Source organism: Corvus cornix, chromosome Z (genome assembly GCF_000738735.6).
Source record: "Corvus cornix cornix isolate S_Up_H32 chromosome Z, ASM73873v5, whole genome shotgun sequence".
In the NCBI taxonomy this organism is placed as follows: domain Eukaryota; kingdom Metazoa; phylum Chordata; class Aves; order Passeriformes; family Corvidae; genus Corvus; species Corvus cornix.
The window spans coordinates 58,838,041-58,852,347 of NC_046357.1; the positions used below are offsets into that span (position 1 = coordinate 58,838,041).

The 14,307-nt window shown below is 41.5% G+C and overlaps 2 protein-coding genes across 4 annotated transcripts in view; one reads left to right on the forward strand and one right to left on the reverse strand.

Moving 5' to 3' along the window:
* CCDC171 (coiled-coil domain containing 171) overlaps positions 1-9,307 on the reverse strand; it is a 158,950-nt gene extending 149,643 nt beyond the window's left edge. For both annotated transcript variants that reach the window (XM_010392976.3, XM_010392975.4), the window contains exons 1-3: positions 9,152-9,307; positions 6,071-6,213; positions 464-596 (exon numbers count right to left, since the gene is read on the reverse strand). In XM_010392976.3, the coding sequence (XP_010391278.2) occupies positions 464-596; positions 6,071-6,117 (180 nt within the window). In that variant the 5' untranslated portion in view covers positions 6,118-6,213; positions 9,152-9,307. The remainder of the gene's footprint in view (positions 1-463; positions 597-6,070; positions 6,214-9,151) is intronic.
* A 2,904-nt stretch (positions 9,308-12,211) lies between these two features.
* Positions 12,212-14,307, forward strand: part of PSIP1 (PC4 and SFRS1 interacting protein 1) — a 38,366-nt gene continuing 36,270 nt past the window's right edge. The window contains exons 1-3 of one of the 2 annotated variants that reach the window (XM_039567049.1): positions 12,212-12,319; positions 12,803-12,989; positions 13,929-14,005. In XM_039567049.1, coding sequence (XP_039422983.1) covers positions 12,918-12,989; positions 13,929-14,005 — 149 coding nt within the window. In that variant the 5' untranslated portion in view covers positions 12,212-12,319; positions 12,803-12,917. Of the gene's footprint in view, positions 12,349-12,802; positions 12,990-13,928; positions 14,006-14,307 lie in introns of both variants that reach the window. The other variant, XM_039567050.1, reaches the window with a different exon arrangement.

Here is a 14,307-nt window from a genome sequence, read left to right on the forward strand (position 1 = left end):
TAAATACAGCCAATAAATCTAGTTTGTTGTTCCATACCCATTTATTGTCTCTCAAATTAAGAGATGCCTGCTTCTCCCACAATGACTTGCTCCTGTGCTTCAGTTAAATCGTTATTTTCCCACTGGCTTATTAACTGTGGTGTGATTGAAAAAAATTGATGCCTGGAATTATCTGGAATAAAACAAAAAACCAAACAAACCATCTCTTAGACTGAGCTGGGGATGCACAAGATTCTTCTGCATTTTGCTGTTCTGAAGTGCTGAAGATACCTACCGCACCTTTAACTATTGACAATGACAAGAGGCGCTAACAGTACCTATGAACGGGTATGAGAGGTCTGTACAGTGACACCTTCCTTGATATTTTCCAGCTTTTGATCCACCATGTGAGAGTATTGTTTCAATGAAACAAGATTAATTTATTCCAAGTATAAAGTAAGGCAAATAAAAAAGAAGTCCTTACTTCTTGATTGTGTTGAATAGTTAAGTCCAAATTTTCTTTTTTAGCTTGAAGAAGTTTCCATCTCAGATCTAAAACGGCATCCAACTCCAATTCATTGCTCTTCTGTAGCAACTCACATTCCACATTACGTAAGCTGCAAAATATTGTTGCTTTAAAAATCATAAGCATTCCTTTTAAGTTTTAATCATCCCTTATTTCAATTATCAGATTGTGGACGCAAAGCTCTATACATTCACTTAAGTAAAATTATGCCATGCAGTTGTCATGCTACTGTTGCTTATGTAAACTATGAGAGATGTAGCAGCAGGAACTTAAATCAGATATGCACTTCGAATTTCCCTAAGTCAATTTAAGCACATAAGTTTTTAATTATGTTTCATTATTTTTATTATGGATCCAGTAAACTTTCAGGATGCCAAAAAACATCATTCCAATAACATACATTAAAATGACTAGCAAGTTTCTGTTTGTCTCTGCAGTAAGGCTCATTTTTTAACATGGATTACTGTCTCAAAAACATCACTGTCATAAAATGAACTCATACATGTGGAATAAACCTCATTCTTCATATTTTGTTTTCAAAGATATATACATCTAAACTACAGACAAACAATTGATCACAAACAAAATACAAACTAAAGGTCTACTCCTTTAAAATATTGTTATCTTATTTCTATTATTTTTTCAGCCAAAAGAAAATCTACTTGGCAAGTAACAGGATTCGCTTCTGAGCATCACAAGCAATATCAAAATAATCAAAACAAGTTTTAATGTAGAGAGTGAAAAACTAGTATAGAAACACATATTTAATCAACTAGCTTAATTATCTTACAATCAATTATTATAACTTCAAACTGGAAAACTCTTATTTCAGGAACTGAAAATCAGTGTTCACTTTATTTGATATAAGTCATTTTTCAAATTGTTAAAACTGTGTAAGTATGGTTGTAATAACCAGTTGCTCCACACAAAAGTGAAAGTTGTCAAGGCCACTAATATAAATTAAACTGTAAAAAAAACCATGATTAAATTAAACAAAAAAATGGCGTAATTTCATGCAGAGCTGAAAATACTAAAATAGCTTACCTTAGTCTACATGAAGTCTTAAGTATTAATTACAGAAAGAATAGTATAATTAAAATCCAGTATACTGGGTTTTTCTAAATATAAAAAATTACCACCTTACTCCTAGATTTATGTACAAGCACCATTAATATTTTTTACAACAAGAACATTTATCTTATGATATGTGTTTTCTCAAATAAGTGACTAGCACAAATGTCATCAACAAGGGGGACAGTATTCTAGATTAAATGTAGCCTTTAAAGACATTAATAACAACAAATGATGAAATTTCAGGTTTTTACATGCAGCCTACAGATATTTTATAATTTAATAAATTCTGTCAAATCTTCATTTAAAAACAAGATGGACTTCATCTGTGTGATCAGAATAATTGTATGCCCTCAGTAATTGTTCCACAGAGTGCCATGCACTTAACACATTTTATATTTTTAATAAATGTAGGAGATAAGGATCATTAAAACCTGTATGTACTGCAAGAAAACCAGTGGCACATTATTAGCTTTCAGTATTTACTACGAGACCCACACCCAGAGGAACCAACACATCTCAAAGGGCAAAACAATCAGCAACGAGGTAAGTAAAATACCATTATTTTAAGCAACTCTTAGCTAATGCAGTAAGAAGATAGAGTGGTAAGTCATGGAGGAAGTAAGAGGAATCTGAACAGTGAGAGTGAAGCCTTTTCGCTGGTCCTAAAATTATGAGCCAGGCACAGTTAGATGATAAAAAGGGGTTATCTTTGTAAGGATCCTTAGGTGCACAATTCACATATACAATCTTTATATGATTAGCAAATTAGCATAGCTGACAAAAATCCCCAATTGAAGACATAAGTGGTGAGGTAAATCCCCCCTGTTCAACCCTCTTTGAATTCCCCCTCTTTTAGATAGGAGTTAAACTTTGTTTATGAAAATGTGTCTTGGAGAGCTAGTTTCAACCTTGGCTTCCCCAAGATTCTAACCTTGGACCTCCAGCTTGGAGCCGCTGGGGAATTTATTTTGTCTTTCTGTCTAATAGGGCAGATAAAATGCTAGCTACGAATACTATGATGGGCTACAGAGCTACAAATATATGTGTAAAGAATACAGAAAATATATAAAAGAAAAAAAGGCAAGAATGAATTCAGCATCAAGAGCACCTGTAAACTGTATAAAAGGTTGTTTGCGGACATCATATAATAGGTTTGGAAGAACCTTTGTTTTCCCATGGCTAGGGAAAAGAGAGATGAAAGAAAGCAAGTAGTCTTATTCAAAGATGGTAAAAGAAGCATCTATCTCAATTAAAGACAGCCAAAAACTTGGTGGCACCAAAGTTAACAAAGCAGAGGTTAGGGGAAAAAACAGGACTCAAACTGAAAGCTAAGGAGGACTAATGCAAAGAGCAAGGATTAAGAAAAGGGTAACCATTTTGATAGTTTGTGGGCAGTGGGGAGGTCATTCTGCTTACTAAGCCTGATATTTAATACTTCTTGTAAGGAGAGCACATGGAATGAAAGCAAGGGAACAACTACTTTTTGAATAGTAATTAAAAAGAAACACCTTCAAATCTTTAAGCAAACTACCTTGGTTTTTATGGCAATCAGCTTTAAAAAAAGGTTTTCCTTTCAACTCTTCTATTAATTACCCAGCAAAAAAAAAAAAAAGAGTACACTGAAGATACATGCACACTAAAACTCACTCAGAGAAAAATTAAAACTATGTGCTTAACTGGACCAGTAGGGGGAAAAAACAGCACCACAAACAAGTTACGTGACACCACAAGTCATAGCAAATTAGGGATGTTATAGAAATGAAAGATGTCCATAAGAGCATTAAGACGAACAGCATAACAGTAAGTACTGGGAGAAAAAAAGCATTAAAAGTAACTTCCTATGCACAGCTCCTAAACTTACAATATTAATAGTAAAAACTTATAAAGCAGAAAAGCCTATTTTTGTTCTTATTATAGAACCACATCAGCAACTAAAAAAACACTGACAACAAAACTGATGGAATATTATTATGTTACCTCTTCATTATTTTATTTGTCTACTTAAACATCTTCAAACAAAATAGGGATTACCCTTAATTAACCACTTTATTTCTGTGATATTTTCTTTAATCATCACAGTGACATCAGCACATGCAGTGCTTTGTGAAAGCTTCATACCTACTGAAGAAGAGTCTTCTTTCCATATTCATTTACAAGTAGAAGTGCTACAAGCATGAAGTTCTTGGAAGCTTAAGTCACAAAATCACACAAAATCCCTGGAAAGTTTCAAATCATGTATGATTTGCAGTCTAAGGAATTCAGAGACTGCTTTGCACTTCCATTTTCACATATTCATAGTTCATTGATCATTGGTTTTGAATGAAAATATGTATTTTAGCAACTAGACCTTTTATCTAAGACATCATTTTTGGTAGTACCTTAAGACTATTTAAGAAAGCGTATGAGCAGGTGAAATAGATTTTGAGTTCTACATCACCAAACACTCAAAAATTCACATTCACGTCACAAGTCAGCTAATCACAGTCAACAAAGAACATTGCAGAGAAACAGTTTTCACTAGCTTTCCTTCAGTATTTGGCTGAAACTGTAATTTTGTATCAGAGAAACTTTCTTTCATTTACTATGTAGCAGTGCAATTATGCTAAACTTCTGCAGTTGAAGTAGTCTGAAGCCTGACTTCCGGACCAAAGTACCTACTCATGGCATTTTGCTACTCCTATACAACCGGCAGTTTTTTACAATCAGATGTTAAATAGTGACAAATAGTTCTCACAGTTAAGATAAACAGGATGAATTAAAGTTTACTTTAATTGTGCCAAAGATCAAACATGTATCAGGTTAACAAAAAGAAGAGCCATGTGCAAGACTAATAGCCAACCTCTACCTCCATAGCTATTGCAGAAAACCCTTCTGGAAGTCCACGTCATTGCTCCTAAATGGAGACAGAAACTACCTCTGCCATGTTTCCTATGCCTGTGTGAGAATTTTTGCACATCAGATGGCCAGTATGCACACCTGTAATGATGGAGTGACTGCTACCAAAAATCTGGTAAAATAAAAAACTCCTTAACACCAAGGTAGCATTAAGAAGCAGGCATTCTTTATTCAGCCAGATGCACAAGGGGGTAGCTCCTTCTAAAATCAGAAAGTTTCTGTTTATTTACTGTATTTTACATACAAATTCATTGATCATCCCAGAATAAACATACATATGATAATCATTTCCCTGCTACCATTAACATATTTTCCCTCTCCTTTACGCACGTGTTCTTCTGTCCTGGGGGTCTCTCTGGTAGTCCATAGTGGTCAGGGACAGCAATGTTACAGAGTCAAGCTGGCAGGGCACTGGGGCTGGTGAACTTACAGTTCTCCTTCTTACACAATGGGCATTGTGCAGTTCCACAGGTCAGTGGTTTTAGGAGAACAAGCATTGTGTTAGCTCACCAGGTGTAGACAATTTATCATCTGATAACATGTCAACATTAGTGGACAAAGGAAGGGCTACAGATGGCACTTATCTGGGCTTCTGTAAAGCCTTCGACACAGTCCCCTACAACTGAACAAGCTTGAGAAGTGGACCCATGGGAATCTCAGGAGGCTTAACAAGACCAAGTGCAAGGTGCTGCACCTGGGTCAGGGCAACCCCTGGTGTCAGCCCAGGCTGGGGGATGAACAGATGGAGAGCAGCCCTGCCAAGAAGGACTTAGGCGTGCTGGTGGAGGAGAGGTAGGACATGACCCAGCAATGTGCCCTGGCAGTCCAGAAATCCAAATGTGTCCTGGGCTGCATCCAAAGCAGTGCAGGCAGCAGGGCCAGGGAGGGGATTCTGCCCCTCTGCTCTGCTCTGGTGAGACCCCACCTGCAGTGCTGCATCCAGCTCTGGGGTCCCCAGCACAGGGGGACATGGACCTGTTGGAGTGAGTCCACAGGAGGGCCAAGAAGTTGATTAGAGGGATAGAGCACCTTTCCTACAAAGAAAGGCTTAGAGAATTGGGATTGTACAGCCTGGAGAAGGGAAGGCTTCAGGGTGACTTAACTGTGGCCTTCCAGTACCTGAAGGGAGCCTACAAGAAAGATGGAGAGAGACTTTTTACATGAGCATGTAGTGACAGGACAAGAGAGAATGGCTTTAAACAGAAGGAGAGTAGGTTTGGATTAGATATTAGAAAAATCCTTTACTGTGGGAGTGGTAAGGCACTGGAACAGGTTGCCCAGAAAAGCTATGGATGCCCCATTCCTGACAGTCAGCTCAAAGCCAAGGTGAATGGGGCTCTGAGCAATCTGGTCTAGTGAAAGGTGTCCCTGTCCAGAGCAGGCAGTTGGAATTCAATGATCTTTGAAGCCTGTTCCAACCCTAGCTATTCTGTAATTCTAGGATCTAATAACTGTATTGACATGGCCTAGTTTGCATATATCACAGCATATCTGGTTCTTCTTCAGTCTGAATTACGTAATTTCAGGGATCTAGAAAATAAACCACAAAATCAGGAACTGTATTACTAGACTTAAAAATACAGAAACGAAGCTCACCTTCTAGCTTCTGTTACAGAGTAGTTGACTGGAGAGGATGAACTCATGATGTCCAATAGGTAGATTTTAAGTCTATAAACTCTGGAGAATGAATTGTTGACTGTATATACGTTTACTTGACAAGCTCCCAAGATGATTAAAATCTGTAACAGAGACATGCTTTAGTTTAATTGGCAGCATACTGAAAGAATCATTTGTTAATACTCACAAGCAGTTAGAAAACAGTGTTACTACTATGTGAACAATTACCAACTACAATTTTACAGTTTTAGTCAACTCTGAGAATTGTACTTCTAGTCTCCTAAGCTTAAAAACTGTAGATTAATATATAAATATATAGTAACATAGCAGAATAGCCCCTGCCAAGGTTTTCTGAATATCAATAAAACTATTTTGTTTGCATACATTGATCCTCTATCTCATAAGACTATTACAAACTCCATTTCTCTTCAAAATAATTCTATTGAAGATAAATGTGTATACTATGATTGCATGTACAGTCTGATAACAGCCTTTAACATAGCAAGTTTTCCAAGTGTTTCATAAACCTAGAATAATCTATTTGAACATATTTTTATTATATTAGATAAAACAGTAATATTTAGGACTATACAGGAGGAATATTAAATTGAACTGTAACTCCACTCACTTTTAGAAAAAAATCATTAGTGTTACAATAAAAAAGAAATCAATACAGACAATATATTTATAATGCAGACCTTAAAGAAATCCATTATTTACTTCAAGTTGAACTACAAACTCATTAATGCTCTCTTTCCATTAATTAAAGCAAGGTAACATGAAACATCAGTTGTATTCAACAGTCAGTAGTAATGACCCATAAAGGTTTATTTTTGAACATCATAGCAGATGGACATTCATATTAAAGTCTAAAACGGGACACTAGCCTGGACTCCATCTTTACCATCCCTGGCTTGCAGCCACATGTTTACAGAATCATAGAACATGCTGAGTTGGAAGGCACCCATTAGAATCATTGAGTCCAACCCCTGTCCCTGCACAAGACACCCCAAGAGTCACACAATGTGCCCAAGAGCATTGTCCAAATGCTTCTTGGACTCTGTCAGGCTGGTGCTGTGACCACTGCCCTGGGGAGCCTGTTCCAGTGCTCAACCACCCTCTGGGGTAAGAATCTTTTCCTGATATCCAACCTAAACTTTCCTGACCCAGTTTCATGCCATTCCCTCAAGTCCTGTCCCTGGTCACCAGAGATAAAGGATCAGTACCTGCCCCTCCACTTCCCCCTGTAGATCACAATGAGGTCTCCTCTCAGTCTCCTCCAGGCTGAACAGACCAAGTGACCACAGACATTCCTCATAAGGCTTTCACCTCCAGACATTTCACCAACCTTGTGGCCCTCCTTTTGCTAATACTTTAATGCCTTTTTTTATATCGTGGTGCTCAATGGCAGCACTTGGTGTAATATATTAATAAAATGATGATTTTATTCATTCCAGCTGCTAATAACCTGCACTAAAAATATGGAGAAGAAAAAAATGCATTTATGCTTCAATCTATAATTTTAACAGAAAATGTAGAAAAAGAACCCTTACTTTTAAAAACTCTGAGTTTGTGATTCGGGTTTTTTTTGTTTGTTTGTTTTGCTTTTACATAAAAGCAGTATATTAATAAAGAATAGCTAGATGTATCCTTTGCGATTTTTAACGTCTATCCATGAGAATTCACCTTGGTGTATGTGTTCATAAGACTCAAAACCCAATAATTACCATGCAACAATCACTCACACACCTAGAAAAAACAACACAGCTTTCTTTCCATCTCAAATGAGAAAACAGTTGAAAACTTCATTTTTAAAGTATGGATAGTAGTATAATTTCTAAGGACATATTTAGTTCCATTAAATTATTGGCGCCTTGCACACTGAAAACTTTAACTTTACATGAGAGAAGAAAATCTTGACAGACTACTTGTAGTACTGTACTCAACAAAGATTAATTGCTTGGATTAAAAAAAAAAAAAAAAGAGGTAGCCTGGTATGGGAAACTATACCTCTGTCAATTGTGCCAAATTTTCACATTAAGAGATAGCTCTGAACACTAAGAAACTAGTTTTTCATACCACCCTTTTCTTAATATTTATTGCCAAAACATATATTTCGCTTTATACCAAAATCTGAATAGTAGAAAAAAAAAGTGGTGCAACTAAAATTTTCTCAGAAGTCTCTTTTTTTTCCTCCAGAAGAATTCACAATCACTATCCAACAAATAGCTTCAGCAGGAAAAAAAATCTGTCTCAAAACATAAGCAAAATCTCCTGTGATATATCCACACCACTTTGAAGTTTTAGAACCTTCTGAAATTACTTTTAAGTCTTTTAATTACTTGGGGGGGGCGGGGAATACCTAATGACTGTTTTCTGGGAATGCTAATGATTTGGAATATACCACATTTCTCTCTAAGATACACATCCATAGTTTACTAGCACACAAATGGATACACTCCAAAAGCACGCTATTTTAATTGGGAAAAAAAATTCAGGCATGCAGTGGCTCATAAGAGCGCCACGATTAAACAAAACAGTTAACTTTTTGCTTGAGGAGGCAAAACATTCGATGGATGTCACCTACAAAACTTGTGTCATATTCTCCTCACGAACTACTGAATGTGCTTAACTAACTTTATGAAGGCCATTGATTTAGACTGGAGATGGGAAGAAATTCTTTATTGTGAGGGTGGTGAGGTACTGGAACAGGTTGCCCCATCCCTGGAAGTGTTGGAGACCAGCTCTGCGCAACCTGGTTTAGTGGGAAGTGTCCCCGCCCACGGCAAAAGAACGGAACTGGAGGATCTCTAAGGTCCCTTCCAGCAAATTAATTCTAACCAAGATGTACTAATTTAAAACACACAAAGCCAGGCGGAACTACCACATCTGTGTTGCAACCTATAAAAGCTCACCAGCAGTTGTTTCGGCTAGCGAGTGGGTTTTCACTAACGCAGGCTGAAAAATTTTAAGCAAGCCAAAGACCAAAGCAGCAGCATCCCTTTGCTCCGCTGGCCCCGTGGTTGAGCGCACGCCGTGCCGGCGGCTTTGGCGCTTTACCTGGCAGGAAGGGCTGGGAGAACAACGTCAGAACAGAGCTCCAGCAGCAGCAGCAGCACCCCGAGGCCGCTCCGGGCAGCCGAGCGAGCGCGGCCGCCGGGAAGCGCGGCGCGATTCCCAGCTCCCGCCGGGATGGGCGCGGCGGCGCGCGGAACCTCGTCCCAACGGCAACTTCCGGCAGCGGCCGGACGTCATCGGCGGGCGGTCCGGCAGCGCCGCCACCGCCCACACCTCCCACACGGCCCACACAGACACGGGTTAGGGATTCCGAATTCCAGAAATGTAACAGGCGTGTAGGAAACTAAAATGACCGACTGGCGTGAGAGCCAGATTGAGATGTGGATGTCCTCAAATTCGGGGCAGCACATCCTTCACTCAGATGATCATGAGAAACAAACAGGTAAATGATCTTGAGAGACCATGGGACAAAAATCACAGCAGGGTGGATGAGGGAGACTGGTAACAAAGTTATCATTCCCCTTCTGTTCGCCTCACTGCACAAAGGGAAATGTTCTTCGAAACATCTCAACTGAGAGATTTCAAGACCCACATGTAAACATGTATGATGTCAAACAACAACAGCATAAAAGACTGAGTGAATAAAATCCACCCTACAATATCCTAGGAAAGTGGATAATAGTAGTAACATGTCAGTGAAATATCCTTCAAGGTACAAATTGAAGTTTTAATTAAAAGGAAAAAAAAAAAAAAAAGCTCCATAATATTTTCACCCTCTAAGGTAAAGACTCAAAACTTAATTTCTAATTTCTGTCTTGATTTGTAAAATTGGCTTTTACCTATGGTTTTTCTGCTTCTCCATCATGCAATTATTCTAAATGTCTTGTGCCAAACTAAATAAGTTCTTTGCCCAGGTTCACAAAAATAGATTTCATCATGTTGCAGTTCTTTTAATAACAGCATGGTTGGGGTTTTTTTGATAAAAATACAGATTGAAGGGGACATCCTCTCTGCTGTTGTCTGATAAGTAGTCAAAAATTACTATGATGAAAAATGGCCTTAACTAATGCAAAAATTTAAATTATGTGATAATATGAAAGGAAACAGACTTAACATCATGTTTGAATGATCCGATAGGTTTTGGCAGTATAAAAACTTGGAAGATTCTGAACCAGTAATACTAGCTTATCTGCCCAAAATGTCCCACACACTGTTTTTCACATTGATTCACAAAAATTACTTTAGATACAATACTGTTGCTGCGTGCATGTAGTCAAACAAATACCTTTCCTTCCTCCCATACTGAAAAATACATCTCTTATACAGAACCATAGAATTATTAAGGTTGGAAAAGACCTCTAAGGTCATTGAGTCCTACCATTAACCCAGCACTGCCACAACCACCACTAAACCATGTCCCTAAGTGGTGCATCTATATCTTTTAAATGAAATACCACCAGGAATTGGGACTTTTGCCCCAAATGGCCATTCGTTTTTACATAGGAAGAAATATATTTTAATATATCAACGATTTTCTATTTTTTATGAGAAAGTTGGTGCCAGGGATATGAGCTTTGCCACCTCCAAGAAAATCAAACAAATTTGACATATTTAAGCCATCAGAAAGTTGCAGTTTGTTCTTGCTTAACACAGATGGTGTGAAGTTTTTACAGTTAACATTTATAAAGCAACATTTTGCATTTAAGGAGGAGAGAGCCTAGAACAAATCACAACTTGCTCTGTGGCAACTGCAGTGGGTGTTTTGGGCCTGACTTGAGTTTCAGTATCAAAACTGAAAGTGGTAAGATGATTCTTCTCACAAGGACTTGCCTTTATGTTCCAGTAGCACAGAGGGCAGCTGGCAGAAAACTGACCTGGAAAACTTGCGCATCAGCCCACACACCAAGAACTTGAGCACAAGTGGCTAGGGGTCTGCCCCTAGCAAACAGTGTAAGGAGTAATTTTTTGTGCCAATACTCTTACAGCTTTCTACTGGTTTGGGCCTCCATTGTATGGCACAGACAAAGTATACAAATGACTTGCAGGTGGTACTGTGTGGGGCCATCGCATAGGACTAAAGCCATAGAGAGCTGATGGGCTACTTTTTGATGCAGAACTCGAATTAGATACGACAGGCAAGCTGTAAGAAAGAAGTTCGTGGGTTTATATCTGGTTTTGAGGTCTTCTCTTTGAAGAAAGGTATTTGTGGGGAGGCTGGCAGTGGCTGATGCACTCAGCAAGGAGATCAGCTGACACAAACAGGAGAGGAGGGCACAGTGGCTTGAAATGCTAGGTGAGAAGGAAGTTTAATACGGGTTGGTAAACAAGCCTGGAGAGAACATATGTGGAGAGGACAAGGGGAGTGACATAAAGTCTAAATTAGTAGCAGTTCTAGTTAAAAAACAAAACCAACCACCAAACCAAAGAAAACCTCCACCAAACCCAGGAGTTAATGGCGACTAAGTAACAGGTAAGGACTCTATTACAGACTTAAGAAAACCGTGGATTGTTGGATGCTGGGGGAAGTCAAGACATCAAGCAAGTGGCTGAGGAGTACCCGAGCAACACGGGCAGCTTTGGGGCCGGCAGCAACACGGGATGAGACGCCCGGGAAGGGGACGGCTCTCTAACAGAGCTCGCGGGGGCATGACACACACAAAGAGACCCGTGGGACAGTCGCACCCGCCCGGTTTGCGAAGGAGGATGGCGATCATTAACCACGCCAGCCTGTCAGTGGCTGGGCAGGGCCCATTCGCCCGTATACGTGGCTGGCCTCAGCTCCGCTCCCGCCGCGGCCGGGGGCGGTCTCACAGCGGCGCCGCTGCAGCGGCTGCTCCTCCTGCTCTTTTCTTCTTTCTCGTCCTCCTCCGCTCCCCCAGCGGCGCCGCGGCCGCCCCGCCCCCACCGGAGGAGGAACGAACCACTTTTACGACTGTGGGGAGAAGGAGTGAACGAGGCTTTCCCCATTCCTTTCTCCAAGCCTGCCTCGGGTCCGGCGGGCTCTTGTCTCTCGTGGCTGCCTGAGTTCCCTCAGGCGTGGAGGCGGGAGCCGAGCCGTCTGTCTTACGGCGGGGCGCACCGAGTTCCCGCCGGCACGCCGGAGCTCCCCCGCCGCCCCGGTGCGGCGTGCCTGGTGGTACCGGCCTGCTGGCGGGAGGAGGCGGCGCGGCCGTATTTCCCGCGGCGGGCGGCGGGCCGGTCGCTAGCTCGGTTGGTAGCGGGGAGCTGCAGCGCCGCTGGTGAAGTGGCGGGCGGGCGAGCGGGCGAGCGGGCGAGCTGCGGGGAGAGAGAGAGAAAGGGGGGCGACGGGGGCGAAATAGAGAGCGCGCAAAAAAGGGATGGAGGAAGGAGAGGAGGGCAGGCGGAGTTTCTTTTCCGCGCGCCCCCTCCTTCCCCCCCCCCCACCCCCCGCAGCGCTCTCGCGCCGTCGTGCTCGTGTGCGTGAGGGGGCGAGTGGCCGGTCGGGGACGGGCGAGATGGGGATAAGGCGGTGGGCGGCTCTCCTAGCCGGGGTGGCCTGGCCCTGCCCGCAGGCGGGGGCTGGGGCTGCGGAGTGCCCAGGGGGTCTCTCTGTAGGGGTGAACAGCGGGCACGGCGCAGCGCGCCCCAGCCGGGGGCCGCCCGCCCTTGCTGACGTGCCCTCTTGTGTGCCCTTTTCTATGCTCCCCCGGCCTGGTGTGATTATCCCGGCAGTGAGCGGCTCCTCGTGTGCCTGGCAGTGCCTCGGTGGTTGCTGGAAGCGCAGAGCCCTTCCTTCTTTCAGCACGGCCCGCCTGGCGGCAACAGGGCGTCACGTCGGTAAGAAAACATGAGCCGAGATTTCAAACCCGGAGACTTGATCTTCGCCAAGATGAAAGGTTACCCCCATTGGCCAGCCAGGGTAAGGCTCCCCCTCCTCCCCCTGCCTCGTTCTCTGCGGGGTGTGCTCACACACCTGTGTTGAGCGGCGCTTTCTGCGTCGCCTTCTGTGAGGGAGGGCACGGCTGAGCTCGCGGGGGTAGAAGCGGCTTTGCAGTCACATTGCAAATCCGTAACAAGTAGCCCTCTCAAGCAGTCATTACTCGTCCTAATTTGTGTAACGCGGCTTTACGGAATCAAGACTGCTGTATGGTAGCGTGACACTGGAGCAGTGCAGGCCCCTGGAGCTGTACAAAAATAGTGTCCCCTAGTAACTGCTCTTTTTTGGCAAAAGAAAAACACGAATTTATAGCAGGATTCCTCCTACGTGGGCTATGTCTACTGTGCTTTCTGATAAATAGGATAGCGTGTCCAGTCTTTTTTTGTGTTCTCTGTGCTCCCGTAGAAGAGGCATGCCAAGTTCTGGGACTGCTGTAGGTCATTTGTGGGATGTGGGAATGGAGGTAGAAAGGTATTTAGCTAAGATGCTGACTTACGAATTGGTGTTCTTTTAAAGTTTGTTATTCTTTTGGTAGTACTTCAGATTTGGGCTTCCACAAGTTATCAGGTCAGCATAATGGTCCAAAGTGTTGCTGTTGCTTTTGCTTAAGGACGGGCAGTATGTGAACAAAATTGAATTGTGCCTTTCACCTGTAACACATGATAATCTCTCTTTTTAAAAAAAGTCATCATGTGAAAAGTATCGCTGTAAACTGAAAGTGTTGTAATTTTCTATTGTTGATAATACTGGTTTTCATTCTGGTGTATTTTTTTTACATACTGTTCAAAAGAGATCTCAATACCTGCTTTACTTCTCTGTAGCTATTTTTATTCCCATTTTAATGCTTAACTTTTACATATTTCCCCCTAAACTGTTCTTGATTGTTATTTGATTTGAATTATAATAGTCTGTTTTTCTTAGGTGGATGAAGTTCCTGATGGGGCAGTTAAACCTCCTATGAATAAAATGCCTATTTTCTTTTTTGGCACCCATGAGACGTAAGTCCTTTATATTTCAGTGTTGTATTCTTTTCATTCTAAAATGCTGTGACAAAAAGTTATCTTCTCTGAATGTAGTGTATTTCACCCTATTGTATTTATTAGCACATCTTCCTAAATTGATCTCTTTTATCAAGATGTGCTTCTCTAACATTTGCTTAAGCTGTTCAGGTGAATGGTAGACCATAACACGTACGCTTTGCTCATCAGAAGAAAAAAAATTGTACCCACAGTGGTGCGGCTGACTGGTTTTACTTTTTTCTGTAATGAGTTAATTATAGGCCGTATATCCTCAAAATTCT